Source organism: Helianthus annuus, chromosome 3 (genome assembly GCF_002127325.2).
Source record: "Helianthus annuus cultivar XRQ/B chromosome 3, HanXRQr2.0-SUNRISE, whole genome shotgun sequence".
Lineage (NCBI taxonomy): Eukaryota > Viridiplantae > Streptophyta > Magnoliopsida > Asterales > Asteraceae > Helianthus > Helianthus annuus.
Genome location: NC_035435.2, coordinates 136,854,041 through 136,875,631, shown reverse-complemented (window position 1 = coordinate 136,875,631; position 21,591 = coordinate 136,854,041). Strand labels below are relative to the sequence as shown.

General features: G+C 38.2%; 1 protein-coding gene, 1 long non-coding RNA gene, 1 other non-coding gene and 1 pseudogene across 3 annotated transcripts; 3 read left to right on the top strand and 1 right to left on the bottom strand.

Annotated features, from left to right (window-relative positions):
* The first annotated feature begins 8,693 nt into the window (after positions 1-8,693).
* LOC118490783 lies at positions 8,694-8,904 on the top strand (annotated as a pseudogene).
* A 1,095-nt stretch (positions 8,905-9,999) lies between these two features.
* LOC118490732 lies at positions 10,000-10,195 on the top strand. The gene has a single exon (XR_004889982.1). It is a non-coding gene; the product is annotated as a U2 spliceosomal RNA (small nuclear RNA).
* A 2,184-nt stretch (positions 10,196-12,379) lies between these two features.
* Positions 12,380-19,230, top strand: LOC110929726 (protein TORNADO 1). The gene is made up of 5 exons (XM_022172911.2): positions 12,380-13,235; positions 13,618-14,382; positions 15,218-15,627; positions 15,867-16,709; positions 17,681-19,230. The coding sequence occupies exons 1-5, from the start codon at positions 12,488-12,490 to the stop codon at positions 19,046-19,048; spliced, it is 4,134 nt and encodes a 1,377-aa protein (XP_022028603.1). The 5' UTR covers positions 12,380-12,487; the 3' UTR covers positions 19,049-19,230.
* LOC110929727 lies at positions 15,209-20,389 on the bottom strand. The gene is made up of 3 exons (XR_002587350.2): positions 20,078-20,389; positions 19,377-19,492; positions 15,209-15,528 (listed from the first exon to the last, which is right to left on the bottom strand). It is a non-coding gene; the product is annotated as an uncharacterized LOC110929727 (long non-coding RNA).
* Positions 20,390-21,591: the final 1,202 nt, after the last annotated feature.

Here is a 21,591-nt window from a genome sequence, read left to right as displayed (position 1 = left end):
CCGATCGACTGGGCCAGCCGATCGACTGGGCCAGCCGATCCAACTGCTGTTTTGCCTTCCTTTCTCCTTCCTTGCCTATAAATACCCCTCCATTCCCTCCCAAACACTTGTGTTGCTGCTCCTAACCGACCAAGACGTTCCAGCCCTCAAATCTCTCGATTTCTTCCGATTCTTGTAAGTTTTCAACCCGAATCTTGTACTTTCTTGATCCAAATGCAATCCTTCATCTTTCTATCTTTCAAATCCCAATTTTCAACCGTGAAATCAACGGATTTGGGCTGTTCTAAGGTGATGTCACCCCAAAGTTCTTCAAAGGTGATGTCATCCCATGAAGAACAACTCAGATTCGGATGATTTACGTACGATTCTTCATGAATCTCAACCAAATCAATGTTTTTCTAATCAAAAGGCCACGGATTTGGGATGTTCGGATAGATTTCATCACAAAGTTCTTATGAACTTCAAGTGTTGACCTCATATCATCAAGAACAACTCAGATCCAGGGCATTTCCTAAGTAAAATCAAGGTTTTTACATCAGATCTAGTGATAAAATGATCGATTTCGAGTTAAACACGGAAAAACCAACAAAAACGACCAGTTCCGACGAACGGGGTGATTCCCGGCCGTTAAAACAGGTCGGAATTGACGGGATTTCAGTTGCTTAACACCTCATCGTAACGTCCTAACCCAAAACGCCGAAAAACGCTCGAAAAATCATCGAAAACAGCCGAACAGGATGGCCAATCGAGTGGCCCAATCGATCGAACAGCTAGTCGATCGAGCAGCTAGTCGATCGAGCAGCTAGTCGATCGAACAGCTAGTCGATCGAACAGCTAGTCGATCGAACAGCTAGTCGATCGAACAGCTAGTCGATCGAACAGCTAGTCGATCGAACAGCTAGTCGATCGAACAGCTGGTCGATCGAACAGCTGGTCGATCGAACAGCTAGTCGATCGAACAGCCATTCGATCGATCAGGCTGTCCGATCGATCAGGACCAAGTCCAACCGATCGACCAGGCCCACTCGATCGAGTGGCCTGTTCGACTGGGCCAGCCCAATTTCACCATTTTGTCCAATTTTAACCCAATTTCGCCCGATTTCACGCCAATCGATACCGTTTAACGCATAGTAACCTATCACTCATGTAAATTATCTGAAATCAGGATATTCTCCGGCACCGGTTCCGCTAACCTAATCGAATACGCACTGTGAGTATACTTGACCCCTTTTATCGAATTTTGGGTGTAACATACGTTCCATAAAAACCAAACTTATCAAACGAATGATTTAATTGGACTATTTATCACTTGCGAATAACTGTCTGCATAGATATACGTGATGCTAGTACATGTATGCTAGGACTTATACTCGTGACGTCCCACCAAGACTAGTATAGTACTATTTCGCCCGACGGGGTCTAGTTATGCCATCAAGAGTCGAGCATCGAGGACTTAGCTGGTAGTATCAGTTTTGTGAGTATATATGTCGTGTATTACGTTTATGCATGTGGAAATTCGCAGCACTTTTATTCTATCACACTATCACATATCAAACCTGTATACTCGCCAATACTTTTGTATTGACAAAGTTTTAACGTATGTTGCAGGTTTAGCCGAAGTTTACATCAAATCAAGCTAGGAAGTCTAGATACTCATCTAAATTATAGGTTGTCGGATTTGAATTGTTCGAGAGGACAAGAAATCTGTGATAACTTATGTGATTGTATTGTTTGTTAGTATGGGATGACAAATGTAATAAATATTATCGCAATATAGTTGTTATGGATTCTCTTGAGCAATCTGATTCGCCTAGTGCCGCACCCCGATGATTCCGCCATCGGTTGGGGTGTGACAATGAAGGAGTTAAGGACCCAGCTGGATGAACTGCTAGCTAAAGGTTTCATCAAACCTAGTTCGTCTCCCTGGGGAGCACCTGTCCTGTTTGTAAAGAAGAAGGACGGATCGATGCGTCTGTGCATCGACTATCGCGAACTTAATAAGGTCACGATAAAGAATAGATATCCCTTGCCGAGGATCGACGATTTGTTCGATCAGTTACAAGGGGCAAGTTATTTCTCAAAGATCGACTTGAGGTCAGGCTACCATCAACTGAAAGTCAGAGATGAAGACGTACATAAAACAGCATTTAGGACTCGCTACGGTCACTACGAGTTCCTAGTGATGCCTTTTGGGCTCACAAATGCACCGGCTGCGTTCATGGATCTCATGAATCGCGTCTGCAAGCCGTACTTAGACAAATTCGTCATCGTGTTCATCGACGACATTCTTATTTACTCAAAGAACAAAGCTGACCATGAGAAACACCTTCGTTGTATTCTCAAATTGCTGCATCGCGAGAAACTCTATGCCAAATTCTCTAAATGCGAATTCTGGCTTCGAGAAGTCCAATTTCTTGGACATGTCGTCAGCGAGCGTGGTATCCAGGTGGATCCCGCTAAGGTAGAGGCGGTCATGAATTGGCAAGAGCCAAAGACGCCTACTGAGATTCGTAGTTTCCTGGGGTTAGCAGGATACTACAGGCGATTCATTGAAAATTTTTCAAGGATTGCTGCGCCCTTAACTTCCTTGACCAAGAAGAAGGAAAAATTTGTTTGGGGCCCTAAGCAACAAGAGTCCTTTGATATTTTAAAGCAAAAGCTAAGCAACGCCCCTGTGCTGACGTTACCAGAAGGTACCGAGGAGTTCGTAATTTACTGCGACGCGTCACACACTGGCATGGGGTGTGTGCTCATGCAAAAAGGCAAGGTTATTGCCTATGCGTCGAGACAGTTAAAGGTGCACGAAAAGAATTACACCACCCATGACTTGGAGTTGGGTGCCGTTGTGTTCGCACTAAAACTGTGGAGGCATTATCTGTACGGAATCAAGTTTGTGATCTATTCAGATCACAAGAGCCTTCAACATTTGTTTAATCAGAAGGAATTAAACATGAGGCAACGCCGTTGGATGGAAACCTTAAATGATTATGATTGTGAAATCAGATATCATCCCGGCAAGGCGAATGTAGTCGCTGATGCCCTGAGTAGAAAAGAAAGGGTGAAACCCATCCGAATCAATGCTAAGAGCATCGAAGTAAAGAATAATCTGATTGAAAGGGTGTTAGCTGCACAGAGAGAAGCTGTGTTGGAAGCTAATTATCCTAAGGAGAAGCTGGGAGTGACTGAGGAGCAGTTAACTCTTAGCAAGGATGGAATTTTGCGATTGAATGGGCGAATATGGGTTCCAATTTATGGAGGACTACGAGATGTTATCCTCCAGGAAGCCCATAGCTCCAAATATTCTGTCCATCCTGGAGCAGATAAAATGTATCAGGATCTAAAGGCAAATTATTGGTGGATAGGCTTGAAAAAGTCTGTAGCCGCTTATGTAGCCAAATGCTTAACTTGTGCGCAAGTCAAGGCTGAGCATCAAAAGCCATCTGGCTTGCTACAACAGCCTGAACTTCCTGAATGGAAGTGGGAATGTGTAACTATGGATTTTATTACCAAGTTACCCAAGACGAGGAAAGGAAATGACACAATATGGGTTATAGTCGATAGACTGACTAAGTCAGCTCATTTCTTACCCATCAAGGAGACGTATAGCTCCGACATGTTAGCCCAGTTATACGTTGATAAGATTGTAGCCCTACACGGCATACCTGTGTCTATTATCTCTGATCGAGATACTAGATACACGTCTCATTTCTGGAAAAGCTTCCAGCAATCTTTGGGCACACGCTTGAATTTTAGTACGGCTTACCATCCTCAGACAGACGGTCAGAGTGAGCGTACTATTCAAACGTTAGAAGACATGCTGCGTGCATGTGCTATCGATTTGGGTGGTAGTTGGGATAAGAACCTACCACTAATCGAATTCTCCTACAACAATAGCTACCATACCAGCATAAAGGTTGCGCCTTTCGAGGCATTATACGGTAGGAAGTGTAGATCGCCTGTTTGTTGGGCGGAAGTTGGAGAGGTCCAATTATCAGGACCTGAGATAGTCTTCGAAACAACGGACAAGATTGTCCAGATTCGAGAGCGTCTCAAAGCTGCCCGTGATAGGCAGAAAAGTTACGCCGATCCAAAACGTAAGGACTTTCACTTCGAAGTAGGTGATAAGGTGTTATTAAAAGTATCACCCTGGAAGGGGGTGATGCGTTTCGGTAAGAAGGGCAAACTGAGCCCGAGATACATAGGACCTTTCGAGGTTATCGAACGTGTCGGGTCAGTTGCCTATAAGTTGAACTTACCGGAAGAGCTCCATGGAATTCACAATGTGTTCCACATCTGCAATCTAAAGAAGTGCTTCGCTGATGAATCATTGGTAATACCACATACGGATGTGCATATAGATGAGAGCTTGAAATTTGTGGAGAAGCCCTTGTCAATTGAAGACCGACAAGTAAAGAAGCTTCGAAGGAAACATGTACCGATAGTAAAAGTCAAGTGGGATGCCCGGAGAGGTCCCGAATTCACGTGGGAAGTTGAATCCACGATGAAAGAAAAATACCCTTATTTGTTTGAGTAAATCTTGGGCCGAGATTTATTTTAAGGGGGTGAGGATGTAACACCTCGAAATTTTGTGTTCAATAAATAAATGACACGTGTCGAATACGACAAAAATAATATAAACCCGGATTTAATTAAGATATACGGTAGGATTTTCGAATGTGTCGACATGTTAATTTTATACCTCTGAGCGACTTCGACATTATAAATCCCGAGACCCCAAGCAAATTTATAAGCACCAAATATATATTAAACGGGTCATTAATAATAATCATAAGTATCCAAGTTACTAACCTTGGGTGCTTAAGAAAATAACACAATCCAAATAATTGTTCTTTTTAAAACCCCAATGTGCAAGCCCATGTTACATGACAATATCTGGCCAAGCATGGGTTAAATAGGGCCTCATACTGACTTATCCCATACCCAAAATTATATAATGCAAGTTGACCGTTCAATGCATGAAAGGTTATTAGCATTTCTTTTTTATGTCTCAAAACCGCCTTTCTTTGTCTTTTGTGTTTATTTTTTTTGCCACTGATGATCGCTTACGGACCATAAGGGTTATGCCTTACGGACCGTAAGGAGGGTGAAGGGGTAAAAGTTTTCCGCCACAGGCTTACGGACCGCAAGGCCCAAGCCATACGGTCCGTAAGCGATGCCCAGCGACAGAAAGTTGGCTGTTGGCTGTGTAAAACGGTAAACAATAAATGTAGAGATCTTCCAAAGATATGCGCGACCTCTAAACACCTCCTAGGACCCAGGGGACACTTGTACATGATCTAGAATCATTTTAGGCCTTGTTGTCATGATCACAATGGATCAAAGTGCCTATAAAAGGCCTCATTGTGCAACAAGTTTCCTCACACCTTGTTCTGCCTTCATTGATCACTTCTGGAACTCAACATTCATCTCAAGTGTTCTCTAATCAAGCTTAGGACTTCAGTAAGTATTCAAGTCCTTTCTATTTTGAGTTTAGCTTAGTTATTTAGCTAGAAATCAAATCGTCGTAATTACGGTTTGACTTCGAGATTAGTCTACAATGGCTCAGTCATATCTCGAATTTAAAGTAGTTATAAGTTGGTATCTATGTGGTAATAAACCCCTAAAAGGGTCCCCCCTGATCACCACTCTAACTAGTTCAAATGTCGAGTCAAACATGCTTAGAAAAAGTCAACAGAAAACTATTTTGCGATTTTACATGTAATCTGTAATGTAGACGGTATACAACCTGTTGGAACACTCATAAAACATGACAATAAGTATATTAACACGTCTAAGCTTGTTTGATCCGGCCATTTGCTATATTGACCAGGTTCGGAGGCCGAATATCACAAAAGTTTGACTTTTGCTTTGACTTCAGTTCTGACCCGTTAAAGTTCGATTTAGATATGCCTTAGGACTCTCTTAGGACCAGGTTACATGATGGTATAACCCTCTGTGACCGGTTCGTTGTTTGTCCGAGTCTTTTACGCGTTTCCGTTAATTGCTTAAAAGTGGACCGTAACGCCCTTTTTAAATTAAAACGAGAATTTCGGACACGTGAAGGAATCATAACCTTAGTTACTGATTTCTAAACATGTCCCTAAAATTTCATGTCAATCCGAGGTCCAAAATAAGAGTTATGCTAAATAACGCAAATTACGGAATTTTAGTAATTTAATAGCGCAATTAGCATAACGCCTATCTAAACCCAGATTTCGACACCAAACCTTTTACTCACTGTTGTAAAATAATATTTTGGGACTTTTAAAGATTTTTAATTATTTTTAACCTGCTCATAACCTGCGGTTATGGCTACGGTTCGGTAAATACCGAATATGCCCTTTTCGGCCATAACTTGAGTTCTACAAGGTCTTTTGACCCGATTCCAGTTGCTACTGATTTTAAATAATAAATAAAGTATTTTAGACTTTATAAACTGTTCGGGAAACTCAGATTTCCTGTAGAACTCTAAAAACCTCTTTTTAATCTTAAAAAGACCGAAATACCCCTACGGGGCATAATATCAACTTAAACTCGTTACGGGCATTATGGAAGTTATCCTACTGATACCACAACCTCTTTAAAGTATATTGACTTAGGAAAACAGTGTAGGACTCTTACGATTACCCGTTGCGCCTTTTGCGCGCACGGTTCGGCTTATGTAACTAGTTTACATAAATTAGCCGATACGGGCCAAACCATATTGTTTTGACCCCAAAATTCAGAGTGTGAATATTAAACCCACATAAAACAAGCCTTCAAACTTGTTGGGTCAGAATCACATTCCATTCCCGGTTTTCGCCTTTCACGCGATTAAACAGTATCTATCCTTTGAAACTGACCGGTCTAGGCTACGGCTAATATAAAGACCCGTTAGGATTCTAATAGGTTATTTTGAAACCTTCGTTCCAGAATAGGAGCCCAGTAAAAGATATATGTGATTTAATCAATTAAAGACTATACTTGCAAAGGTAAATACTTTTAACTTATTTTCCGTTATACGGGCTTGGGGTACGGTATCTAAAATACCGCTTGGTCGGGCAATTGACTCCAACTCATTTGTAGTTGGGTATTATCAATGTGACCCGTTTAAAAACTTGTTTTGTTGGCTTAACGCCTTTGGGGGCTTAATGACCATGTCCCGGATATCCTTGGCATCATTTTACGAAATGGCCACGACCTCGACATCCGGGTGTAGGCGTACACCCGGCATTGTGTCTATATTAATTTAAGGTGTAACCGTTGGTTTACCCACCGCGGTTTTACGCTATGTGGTGTGTCTATTAAACTTTAACCCGACACGACCCGGGCGACCGAACGCATAGCAAGCATGTAATTCTTTACAAGATTTAATTATAAATTATCCCAAGTTATAAAAGAGTTTGTGCCTTGTGCATTCAAATCAATTTTAATAAACATTTTACAAAAGTGTCGGTTGAATGTATTTACCAGTGTAAACTGACGTATTTTTCCAAAAAGATTAAATGCAGGTACTAAACGTAATCGGCTGGCTATAGCTCCTTAGCATCTTAAAGAGTCTCGCAAGCTTTTGATGCCTTGTCTGTTGAACAATACTTTTTATTATTTTGATCCCCCTGTGGATACCATTCAACTATTTGTGATACATTCGATATTACAATCAATGGTTGAATTATATTTATCTTTATGCTTCCGCTGTGCATTCATATAATTGTGTGGTTTGACTATATTGTTGCCAACTACGTCATGGTAATCCCCCACCGGGCCCACCGGTGATACACGTGGAAATCGGGGTGTGACATAAACTTCCTGAGTGACCCCTTAGAGGGGAGGTCCACTTTACGCCCGGCAGACATCCTTGTGTTTGGATGGGAAGGGGGAAACACGCTTGTGTAGATCTAACTGGAGTCCCCCCCCCCTTGTCGGGCTCAAGGACAAGGGCTTTGTCGTAGGGCAAGCAGTGCTCAAGGCAGAGACAAACAAAGTGGCAAAACATGAGAAAGCCTGCCTGGAGAATCAACATGTGTTTGTCCCGTTTGCGTTTGATACCTTTGGTGGTCTTGCTCCTAACGCTGTGCGACTGTTGAATCGGGTTCAAAAAGTCGTTAATGGTAATTCTTCGTCGCTAAAGGTTTCAAACTTTGTATTTAGTAGAATTGGTTTTTCTATTCAAAAGGGGGTGGCGGCGCAATTTGTTGCCCGACTACCTGCCATTGCTTTGTAATTGCCCTTTTTCGTGTGGAATGATATTGACGATATATATATATATAAAATTCATATTAGCAGTCATATTTTGAGTAATCTTATTGTTGAATTGAGGAATCAATCATTTGAATATAAAATTCATAATATAAAATTCATAATTTTGAATTTACGAAATTTATTATTTATAGTCATTTTTTACTAAAATTTTTGACTGAAAAAATCATTTGAGTTCGATAGATGTTTAATCGATTTTTGTTTATAAACATATGTTTTTATAAACATACACAAACAAAAATTGATTAACCATTATCGAACTCAAATGATTTTTTCAATAAAAAAATTTAGTCAAGAAATGACTATAAATAATGAATTTTGTAAATTCAAAATTATGAATTTTATATTCAAAGGATTGATTCCTCAATTCAAAAGGATTCCAAAATCGTAAGCATTAGTCAAAATATGTTTGCTAATATAAATTTTATATTCAAGAAATTCAATCTTCAAATTCAATATATCGTTTGTTTTAGTCAACAAATGACGACAAGATATATTGTTTGTTTTAGTCAACAAATGATGACAAGTTTTGTAAATTGTGGGCCATCGGCCCACTCGATATTAATCTTATTTTTTATGGGAAAAGGTCGATCACAATAGCTTGCTATTGGGGTCTTTGAGTGTCGCCTTGGCGTTGCACTACTGCCTTGGCCTGGCACACCCCTCCAATTTGCAGTCAAAATTTATTTATCTTTTTTGGTGAGATTATAAATGGTTGGTTAAGGCAGCTTTTTGTTTACTTGTGAAATGGCTCCTATTGTTTCTGCTTTGATAAATCATGAATTAAAGAGCTAAATTGGGTTTTTTGGGCTACATTTTTTACTTATGCTGCTGTCGTAGTTTGGTTTAAATTGGGGTTTTGGGCTACATTTTTTAAACAAGCTGATCTGAATGCCCATAATCCCATAAAACTGAACTGTACATTGGATCTTTTGCGTAGACTCGGATTAAACAACATATTTTAACATACATGCCATTCAATTCTTAACAACTGAACCTGTCAAGGGTTGTAGTGAAGCTAGAATCAGTTTTACTGTTATAGGTAAGGCCGTAAGGGCAGAAAGTCTCGAGTGAGCACCGCAGGAGAACACATTAAAGTTGGGGGTGATTTGTATTCTGTGTTCTCTGCTTTATTCCGTATCTACAAAAGTGCTTCTTTTTATTTGATATATTCAGATGTAATTCTTCGTTTTATCTGCAGAATTCTTGACTTCTTTATGCTTTTACGGGCTACACTTAAATCTTTTTAGTACGTTCCCAATATACAGAAGCTTCAATAACGTCTTCCATGTTAGTTTCCTTGATGTGTACGCATGTGCGTTTTGTTGGTTATACACATTAGGACCTTGTAATCAGTTATCAGCTTGTTACAACATTTATACAAACATACTACAGAGTTTCCACCAATTGATAAGGGTAAAAAGATACTTTTGCTTGTCCTTTTACAATGTTGCCAATTTCTGACAAGAAAATGGTATTATCATAATTTCCATGTATTCTTATTGATGTTGAGCATGTGGATTCTGTACTTACTCGTACCATTAATACAGATTTGTCAACTGAGGTGCCTGCTTTACTCTTCAAATAGCTAGTATTATTATGATTTAGGCATTAATTCACACTGCTTTATTATGGTAATAAATCCTGAGGTGAGAACACAAAATGGAAAAAAAGGACTCTCACAATCCCACATCGGCTGAGTGAAGAATACATATATGAAGAAACAGCATACATAAACAGCAGCCCAAGAAAAGAATAAGCATACCTTTCTCGGCCTTTTGGCTAAGATCAAGTGTAGTATCTGTTCTTATCAGTTTAATATCTGATATGTGAGCCATCGGCTCACTTGATATTAATCTTATTTTTTATGGGGAAAGGTCCATCACAATAGCTTGCTATTGGGGTTTTTGAGTGTCGCCTGGGCGTTGCACTACTGCCTTGGCTTGGCGCACCCCTCCAAACCTTAGTTTAATTTGCTAGTATATGAAAGATGGGTCTTCTATTAAGCACTAGTGCTCTAGTTTTAAACACAAAGCATAGAAAAAAAAATACCTTTATTTTGCTCTACCAATACTCATGCGACTGGGATGTTTCAGTCTGGAATATATGCAATGCTTTATGAGCTATTATAGATCATTGATAATGTTCTATCGGTTCCAACAAAAACGATTATCAGCTAGAACCAGGCACAAAGTAACCGGTTGGTTTTGAGTGTACAGGACAATACCAATGAAAATGGTCAAACTCTTGCTAACTTGGACAACCGGTTTTAAGACCAGATTGACAACCAGTGAACCGCAAGTTCTGCTGATGGTCCGAATTTCAAAACATTGGAAATGAGTTTAATTTCAAGACAAAGGTCCTGTTTTATAGATCGACATTATCATTGGTCTGACATTATCTTTATTGACATTTGAGGGCTAGGAGTTTGACTTTTAATGTCTCACTCTTTCAGACTTCAGGGTGAATATTGACTTTGAGATAAAGAGAATAGTACGTATTTGATAAATTTGTATGCATCGAACAAAACAACGCACTTTAAATGATTTGTAGATTTACTTAACGCTTTAACAAAATGCATTTTTTTCATACGTAAAAAAAAAGATCAATTTAGTTTTAAGATACCAATTTAAACGTTAGAATTTGGTTTTAGAAGTTTGTAACCCCGTGCCTATGTATCATCACTTTTTTTTCACATTTCACCCCCACTAAAGGAGTCTCATGAATCTTAGATTTAGACAACCTTACCTCTATCCCGTAGGAATAGAGAGTCTGCTTCCAGTGAGACCCCCGGCTAGATTTTAGTTAAAGTACATAAATTCATTAAAACAAATCTGAGGTGTTGCATTAACAGTTAAAGTGGTTATGACACATGCATATGGTTCCAAATATATTTTATTACCACTAAAGAGAATTCAACTGTACCAGGAATGGTATAAATGCTTTGGAACATCCATCTCCTAGGCATCAAGGAATTTTTCATTTCTTTGCAAGCAAACATGCTTTTCAAAAAGTGATATTATTTTTTTTAATTAAAATAGGAATTACCAAATGGTAAGTTCTAAACATAGTTTACAAAATAGTACTAAAAGTTACATGATAGTCTTTAATTAGTGTAACTTTGGTAAAGAATAAATAAAAAACTAACCCGTATCAGTTATACACACAACTTAAGTGACTCGTCGAAACAATATTTAAGTATTGCTATACGATTATAGATTTTTCCAATGTAATAGTCTTCTTTACGTGTTTTAAGTTTTTCATGAAGAGACACACAACACATGGACATGTGAAGAATTGTGGTTACGTGAATTTGCCTTTCACATGATATAGTGTTTTGACCCCTTCACCGCAATTTGTTTTTCTTACATGCCTAATTATAACACGTAGCAAATGTTATTTATCATATTGTACTTCAATCAAGCAAAAAGTCACAAGACCAAGTTGTTCCAATTGGGCTGGTGAATTTCCCTCAACCATGGTGCAGATTCAAACTCTGTCGTGGGTATTTAGGTAGTGTAGAATCGCCGTTCCAAAAAACATATGTGTCAATTTTACTAATTGATAAAATCACATAATAAAGCACCCTGTCAAATTTCTGTATGAGTTTTGTTAAAATTATATAAAATCAAAAATCATGAATGTATTTTTTTTAATAAAGAGTTAATTACATAGTCCCTGTGGTTTGCACAAATTAACATACTTAAGTACTAATAGTTTAAAATCACATTCTAGGGTATTAACTTTTTATTTTGTAACATTTGGAGGTATTAACATTATTTGTAGGTTTAAAATCACATTCTATTAGTACCTAAGTATGTTATTTTATGCAAACCATAAGGATTAACTATGTTAATACCCTAGAAGTTAATACCTCCAAACGTTACAAAATGAAAAGTTAATACCGTAGAAGGTGATTTTAAACTATTAGTACCTAAGTATGTTATTTTGTGCAAAGCACAGGGACTAACTATGTAATTAACTCTTTAATAAAATAACATTCATTAAATTCCATACGTGAAAATGGCTATTTAGATGAATTTTCCTTAAAATATTTGTAGTTTTACCTTTTTATCTCCTTTTGTGCAACTTATTCAAACACATATCACAAAAGCAAAACAGTTAAAAGTGAAAGCAAATCCCATTTTCCGCCGAAAGAAACCACCTTCACAATATCCTATGTGAACTTACAATAATAATCTATGTTTTCCAACATAATTACCGTTACACCATCACATTGTCACCAACAATGGCATCCAACCAAAACTTAAGAGATCTTCAATGGCTTCTGCAATCAATTCAAACAGAAAGTCTCAATCTCAAAAGCATCTCATTCCATCTTTCACAACCAACATCATGTTGCCATCAACAAACTCATGATTCCATTCATATAAACATTTCCACTGCATCCCATTTCCAGTTTTCCAACATTCTCACCCTCCTATCATCATGCTCCAACACCCGATTTTCGCTACAAAATCTCGAGTTTTATCGCGTAGAATGGGATGTGGAAGAAGTAAGGAATCTCGAGATCTTACTCGATAATTCTTCGAATGTAAAACGGGTTGAGTTCAAGAAAAACAAGCTGAGTTTTGAGTGCATGGACGGGTTAGCGAAAATCTTGAAAAAGAATAATGTGATTAAAGAGATTGTGTTGTCTGAATCAAGAATTGGTTCATATGGAGCTTGTTTGATTGCTTCTGCTTTGAAGGTGAATACTTGTTTAGAAGAGCTGCAAATATGGGAAGATTCGATAGGGTCAAAAGGGGCAGAGGAGATTTCGAAAATGATCGAAGCGAATTCGACGTTGAAGGTGTTGACTATCTTTGACTCGAGTTCGATCACAGCCACCCCTTTGATATCTGCAGTGCTAGCAAGGAACAGATCCATGGAAGTTCATGTATGGAGTGGAGAACATGGTAAGGACAGTAGCTCGAAAGTGGTTGAATTTGCACCAGAAAGTAGCACATTGCGGATATACCGGCTCACGGTTTCAGGTATGTGTTCATCGAATCGGGTTTCAGGTTATTCGGGCCTTTTTGAAACTGAATTTGAATTCGAACCGATTCGGATTCAGGTCAAAACTGGGTACCGGGGTTTTGAACCGGTACCGTACTAGTACTGAATCATTTTCGGTACCCATTTTTTGACGTTTTCTTTACGGTACTTTTGGTTTGGTACCGGTTCGTTACGGTACTGGTATTTTTCCGATTTTTACCTTTAAATACCTACAGTACCAATTTTGGTAATTTTTGGTACCGAAACCGAGCCCATCCCTAATAAATACACACACGAATTCAAAGTCATTATTCGAATTTAGTTCGGATCGAATTTTGGGTTATTCGAACCCGATTCAAATACTGAACAAATCTACTTCAGGGGCATGCAGGGTGGCTTGTGCTCTGGGGTGGAACACAACGGTCAAATCTCTTGATCTAACCGGGGTCCGGTTAAGATCGCGGTGGGCGAAGGAGTTCCGTTGGGTTCTAGAACAAAACCGGAGTCTAAAGGAAGTTTACCTCACCAAAACATGCTTAAAAAACAAGGGTGTTGTTTATGTCGCTGCCGGACTTTTCAAGAATAGAAGCTTGGAAACCTTGCATTTAGACGATAACCGGTTTAACGGGGTTGGTGTTGAACACTTGCTCTGCCCGTTAACCCGGTTTTCCACTCTTCAAATTCAAGCGAATATAACTTTAAAATCGATAACATTCGGAGGGAAAAGAACGAAGATAGGGAGGGTCGGTTTGATTGCGATTTTGCAGATGTTGAGCAGTAATCAGACTGTAACAAGATTGGGTATATATGAAGATCAAAGTTTAAGACCACAAGATTTTATAAGAATTTTTAAAAATTTGGAGGGAAATGTTAGTTTGAAGTGTTTGTCTTTGCAAGGTTGCAAAGGGGTTGATGGTGATTTGGTGTTGAAGACCATAATGGAGACTTTGCAGGTCAACCCTTGGATTGAGGAGATTGATATTGCAAGAACCCCACTTCAGATTTGTGGGAAAGCAGAAGAAATATATCTGAAATTAGGTCAAAATGCGAAATCGGAACATGAACCTGAAGTTGATTTGCTCAAGGATATGCCTATGACAGTGCCTAAAAGCTGTAGAATATTTATTTGTGGACAAGAATTTGCTGGTAAGTTTGACCATGCATGATCTTCATGTTATAAAGTTACTTACTTTCGAGGTGCTAAATGGGTCGTGTACTTGTGTTCGTGGGGCGAACCCGACCTGAACCCGAAAATCGTGTTAGACACAAACAACCATGTTTAACCCGAACCTTTTCTGAACATATAAATACTTTGAACTTTGAAGTTACAAATTTAAAACAAAATATACAATTTTATATAAAAAAATTACGTTTAAAGTTTAAAATCGGAGATCATTTTAATTATGGCATAAAACATATTATTTTACCTTTTTGTAAGAATAAGTTGTTTAAATGGATCAACACAAGAACCCGTCAGGTTGACCTGAACACGATCCATTTAAATATGTTGGTGGGTTTGACCCGAAACTAAATCCAAATGTGTTAGAAATTTACAACCCAATTATTATGATTACCTGATTGAAGTATGTCTCCTCTTTTAGGGTAAATTACTTTTTGAGTCCCTGTGTTTTAGTGGTTTTAACTAGTTGAGTCCAAAAGCAAAAAATTTAACGACCTGAGTCCCTATAAGCATTTTCTTTAACCATTTGAGTCCAAATTTTAACCTTTTGAGTCCAATTACCTTTTGAGTCCAATTTTTTGGACTCAAATCGTTACAAAATGAACAAAATTGGACTCAAAACGTTATAAAATAAATGGCTAGGGACTCAGAGCGTTAAAGTTTTTGATTTTGGACTCAAGTGGTTAAAACCATTAAAAAAAGGGACTCAAAAAGTAATTTACTCCCTCTTTTATGCAATTTGTTCCTGTTTGATAAATTTATGATATAATCAAGAACTCAAGATTCTTCATCTTCATGCAGGAAAAACCACATTATGCAACTCCATATCACAAAACCTGTCTTCTCCAAAGCTACCATACATTGATCAAGTCAAAACCCTAGTAAATCCAGTTGAGCAAGCGATAAAAACAACAGGAATGAAAGTAAAAACATTCAAAGACGAAGACACGAAGCTTTCGATATGGAACCTCGGAGGTCACCACGAGTTGTTCTCCGTTCACGACCTCATGTTTCCTGGGCACGGGAGCGCTTCGTTTTTTGTAGTCGTTTCCAGCTTGTTCCGTAAACCAAACAACAGAGAACCAAAATCACCATCAGAGTTGGAAGAAGACCTGCAATATTGGCTCAGGTTCATAGTTTCCAATTCGAAAAGAGCAGATCAACAATGCATGCTACCAAATGTAACCATGGTGCTAACCCACCATGATAAGGTTTGTTAGCCGAGTTTATTATCTATTATATTTATTATTGTTTAATTTATCATACAAAGGTTTTTTTTTGTTAGTCATTATTCTATATCTAGTTTAAATATTAGAATAGTTATTGACGCTTTATCATTATCCTTTTCATTGTTATTTCTCTATATAAAAAGATCTTGTTTTCATTTATTCAACACACAGAAAATATTGTTCACCAACATCGTTTTGCTCTTATTTTGAATTCTTTCAAGGTGGATTCGACATCACTGGATTTCCAGCATACCGTAAACGCTGTTCAGAGAGTTAGAGACAAATTCCAAGGGTACGTCGATTTCTATCCAACGGTATTCACAGTAGACGCAAGATCATCCGCTTCAGTGAGTAAACTCACTCATCACATCAGAAAAACCAGCAAAACCGTCCTGCAAAGAGTCCCAAGAGTCTACGAACTCTGCAACGATCTCATAACAATATTATCCGATTGGAGGTCGGAGAATCACGAAAAACCAGCGATGAGGTGGCGAGAATTCAGTGAGTTGTGCCAGATTAGAGTCCCGTCTCTACGAGTTCAATCGAGAAGCAGTCAAGTAGTAAAAAGAGTAGAGATGCGGCGAAAGGCAGTAGCCGCGTGTCTTCATAGTATAGGAGAGGTGATATACTTTGAAGAATTGGAGTTTTTGATCTTGGATTTCCAGTGGTTTTGCGGTGAGGTGATCGGTCAGCTAGTGAAGTTAAACGTTAGAAAAACAAGCTCTAATGAAGGCGTTAAAGGTGGATTTGTGAGTAGAAAAGAGTTGGAGAAGATTCTGAGAGGAAGTTTACATAGCCAGATTCCTGGGATGGGTTCCAAGATTTTTGGGAACTTGGATGCTGGTGATCTGGTGAACATGATGCTGAAACTGGAATTGTGTTATAGACAAGATCCATCTGATCCGGAATCTTTGCTGCTGATTCCTTCTCTTCTAGAAGAAAACAGAACACGGATACCGATATGGCAGTTGGTTACATCGGATTGTGTTTTTGCAGGAAGACATCTTGAATGCCATGATTCGAGTCACATGTTCCTCACCCCCGGGTTCTTCCCAAAATTACAGGTATGTTCTTGATTATATTTCAGGGTTGAGAGAGTTGGGTAGCGGGATAAAATGTGTGCGGGTCAAAACGGGTAAGTTTTAGTACGGGTTGAGTTGAGTTGACCCACAAACACTTTTTGTTTGAGTTTTTTAATAGAATCTATCAAGATAATACTCTAAATCCCTCAATAAAAAGACTTATGGATATGGGATCGATTTAGGTAATCGGGCTGGCATTTAGTTCTCATTCATGTTTCATTTGACAAATTCTAACTACTTGAAAGAGTTAATTACACAAATAGTCCATGTGGTTTACGCAAAATAACAGGTTTGAGAACCAACTTCTTTTAGTGGCATGTTTGGGGTTTACAGTTTCAATTTGTTACGAGTTTGCGTACTATAAACCCCAAACATGCAACTAAAAAAGTTAGTAATCAAACCTGTTATTTGGCACAAACCACAGGGACTATCTGTATAATTAACTCCTACTTGAAATTTTATAAAGAGTAAAGTACATGGATGGTCCCATGGTTTTCAAAAATTTTGAATTTGGTCCCTAACTTTCTAAAAGTACACAGATGGTCCTTGTGGTTTGCACTTTGTAACGCATTTAGTCCCAACTTTTTTTCCAAAAATACATGGATGGTCCTTGTGGTTTACACTTTATATCGCATTTAGTCCCTAACTTGGACATGCTAAAACCTTTAGATTTGTTGGTTGGGGACTAAATGTGTTACAAAGTACAAACAACAGGGGACCATCGTGTATTTTTGGAAAGCTAGGGACCAAATCCAAAATTTTGGTAAACCACAGGGACCATCCGTGTACTTCACTCTTTTATAAATAATCATAATCAACTACTTCTAATTAATTATCTGACCATTATTAGAAACTGATAATATGTGACATGAAAAGGCAAAATCAGACAATAACTTTCAAATCAAAATTCCAACAACCTTCTAACTAATTTTCTTATATCCTTCTGGAAACAGGTTCAACTACACAACAAAATCATAGGACTCAAGAGCCAACACGGAGCAACGTACAGTCTAGAAAAACACCTCATCTTGATAAACATCAACGGAATCCACATCCGAGTCGAGCTAGGAGGACAACTCGGGTACTATATTGACATTCTCGCTTGCTCAACCAAAAACCTAACCGAAACCATTAAGCTCTTTCGAGAACTTCTTTACCCACCAATTCAAAACCTCTGTCCGGGGTTGACTTTGACCGAAAACGTCATTCGTCCCGAATGCGTCAAAAATCTAACACCCCCACGATACCGAAAAACCCAATATGTACCACTCCCTTATTTAAAACAGGCTTTGCTCTCAGTTCCAGCAGACAGCATGTATGACTATCAGCATACTTGGAGCCCAGTCTCAGATTCGGGTCGACCCGTATTGGGATCCGGGTTTGACTTTGCTCGAGATCTACTATCCGACGATGACTTCAGAGAAGTACTTCATAGAAGGTATCATGACCTTTATAATCTAGCTGTGGAGTTACAAGTGCCTACCGATTCGGACATTAATCGTCCTCAACAAGATGAACCCGGTAAAGTTGACCCGTCATTTGCGGGGATTGCTAAAGGGGTAGAAGAGGTGATTCAGAGGCTCAAGATCATCGAGATGGAAATCCGAGACTTGAAACAAGAAATCCAAGGGCTGAGATACTACGAACATAGGCTATTAACCGAGCTTCATCGAAAGGTTAATTATATAGCGAATTATAACGTTCAAATAGAAGAAAGAAAGGTTCCAAACATGTTTTACTTCGTGAAAACCGAGAATTACTCGAGGAGATTGGTAACGAATATGATATCTGGGATGACTGCGCTTCGGCTTCACATGCTGTGTGAGTTCAGAGGCGAAATGCACGTTGTTGAAGATCAAATGGGGTGTGAAATGATGCAGGTAGACAACAGAGCAGTGATTTCTTTAGCCCCGTACATGAAAGGGTTCATGAAACTGTTGACGTTTGCATTGAAAATAGGAGCTCATATAGCTGCAGGAATGGGGGAGATGATACCGGATTTGAGCAGAGAAGTTGCGCATTTGGCGGGAAACCCGCTTGTATATGGGGCAGCGGGTATGGCGGCAGCGGGGGCGGTTGGGGTGGCCGCTGCTGGCGGGAGCAGCAGCAGAGGGAGGTCGACCGATATTCAGCAAGATATGAAAGCAGCACAGCAGTGGGTTGTGGATTTTTTACGGGAAAGAGGGTGCTCTACGGGGAAAGATATTGCGGAAAAGTTTGGACTGTGGAGAGTTAGATATAGGGATGATGGTCAGATTGCTTGGGTTTGCAGACGTCATATGTATACTCGAGCAAATGAAATATTTGAGGTACCAATGTGACAAAAAAGATGGAGATAGAGGGTTTGGTAGTTTCAGATCACACCATCTTTGTATTTATCTATCCTTGTATTTGATACTAGCACTATGTAATATAAATGCTCATTGCATAAAGATCAAGTAGAATGTCCATCAAGTTTAAGTTCTTAAGAAGTGAAATAGCTAATGTCTCATCTTTACGATAACAGCAGGGTCGGTTCAACCATTTGGGGGGCCCAACACGAAGTAAAAATCTAGACCCCTTATCCAAAGTGTTATTATTTTGTTGTGATATATTAATTAATAAGTTAGATTGTCATTTGGGCAAAAAAAAAAAATTCTAAAAGAATACCTTCTCCAATACACGTGACGCCCTCCGAACATTTCCAACGAGTGAAATAATTGTTTTGTGCTGAAGGAGATTCACTTTAGCAGTTTTTCAAGTTCTTCTACAACATGATAACGTTCCTGCACAAACACCACTTTTTTATGTTTATGCTAAACTGAAAAATATGCATATAGAGATGGTATGCAATTATGCATTACTTAACTACACAACTGATGAGAAAATAAAATAAAAAGTTTACACAAATTGGAAGTTATTGCATATCTCCTACTGAACATCTTACTACACTACAAGCTACTAAAATTACGTTAACCGTCTCCAAATCTCAAAATCGATACTAACTTATGCTATTTTTAATATATGGCTAACTGTTTCTAATAAGTAATAATGACCATGAACCTATTGGCAATAACACAAAGCAATTAAGCAAGAAATATATAAGCACATTAATCAGTTGGCTTTCAGAATCGACAATGATCCACCAAATGTTAACATGCCAGAAATCGAGGTCTGAAACAAAACCTAAAATAAATCAAAATCTTAAAAAATTAACACACAGCAGAGGAATTACATGAAACAGAACAATTAAATGTAAATAAGCAACTGGTAGATCTACACAAGAAGAAAACAACATAAAATGTAGTATGAAAACATGCATTATGTGGCTGGCATCAAACATTCTGAATTGGAAAATTCTGAAAACAAACCTTGTTTAAAATACTGTGGCATCAAACCTACCATTGTCAGGCTCAAAATCAGAATCGATGTGAGAAAAAACATAGTCCGATTGGTGAAATAAAACCGTATAAACCCCACTCGAAATCGGTTTGAAAGCATAGAAACCGATTTGGTGCCGACTGAACCCGCCAATTTTGAACCGGTTTGCGCATTCTACGAGAGAACCGGGTGGAGGAATGGATGCTACGAATCGGTTTGGGACCGGTTTTCCAAGGTTTCAAAACAATCATGGGCCATAGCGGCTAGTAGGCTGAAAACGGATTGAACCTTTAGCGAACAATCAAGTAATGAATCATTCGGCAAGAAGTTTATGTTGAGGAATGTTCGCTAACAATGTTAATTTATGTTTGTTTATTTGTGTTCAGTAGTTTTTTTTTTTTTTTTTTTTTTTTTTTTTTTTTTTTTTTTTTTTTTTAAGGTGTGAATTAGTCGCGAATGTCGAGAGGTCTAACATACATTGTCTTAACCGGGTCCGTGCTAAAGAGCCCCATCGCACAATAGATCCCCAATCTAAACTCTTCAATGAAAAACCCCTATCACCTAGACTCGAACTTGAGACCTGGAGAGGAAAACTCATAAAATTTTGTCAGAGTTATAATTTGTATATTTTATGCAAATACTTTAAGATTCACACTAATAAAATATTTTCTAAATACTATGTGTTGCATATCACATACCTTTTAACAATGAGGTTAGTACATTTTAGGTGGATCTACATAATGTTTGTGATGAAAGATGTCGACTACATTCGAAATGTAATATGTGTTTGTTTTGTGTTTATGAACACTTGTTTGTGTTCGTTACCTAAAACTAATGAACATACAACTGAACATGGATACATTCATTTCCTTAATGAACGAACACGGACATAAAATCTTGTTCAATAAGTGTTGATGAACACATTTATTTTCTTAATAATTGAACACGAACATGGCCATATTCGCATTCGTTCGGTTTGTTTGCAAGCCTAGCAGCTATGATATAGCATTATATAAACTAAGCATCGACGTTAGCTTCGGAATCCATCCTCTTTTTCCCTTGTTGGCATTGTCTTATCATATAAAAGAGCAAGGCCCACTCTAACGAGAGTGGAAATATACATTTGTTCGAAAAATTACTGACAAAACAAATATTAGATAATTTAAGCTTCGAATACAAAATACAAGTGGAGGAAGTAAGGCAGACAAAGGAGGTAGCAAATGGACAATCATCTCCCTATTCGATGAAGAATTCCTGTATATGATCTGTTGATATGCATAGGAAACAATATTGACGTCAAAACATAAACCATAAACGATGACTACACCGAAGATGATGAATATAAATATCAAAATATAACATGTAAGTCGCATCGTAAATTCTAATATGTAGTTTTGTTACTTTTAAAATTAACAAATACGTAAAACTATGAATTTATATAGTTTTTATTATGTATTTAATTTTTATTTTAAGAAACTAAATCAAATGTAACCGTATCCTAATT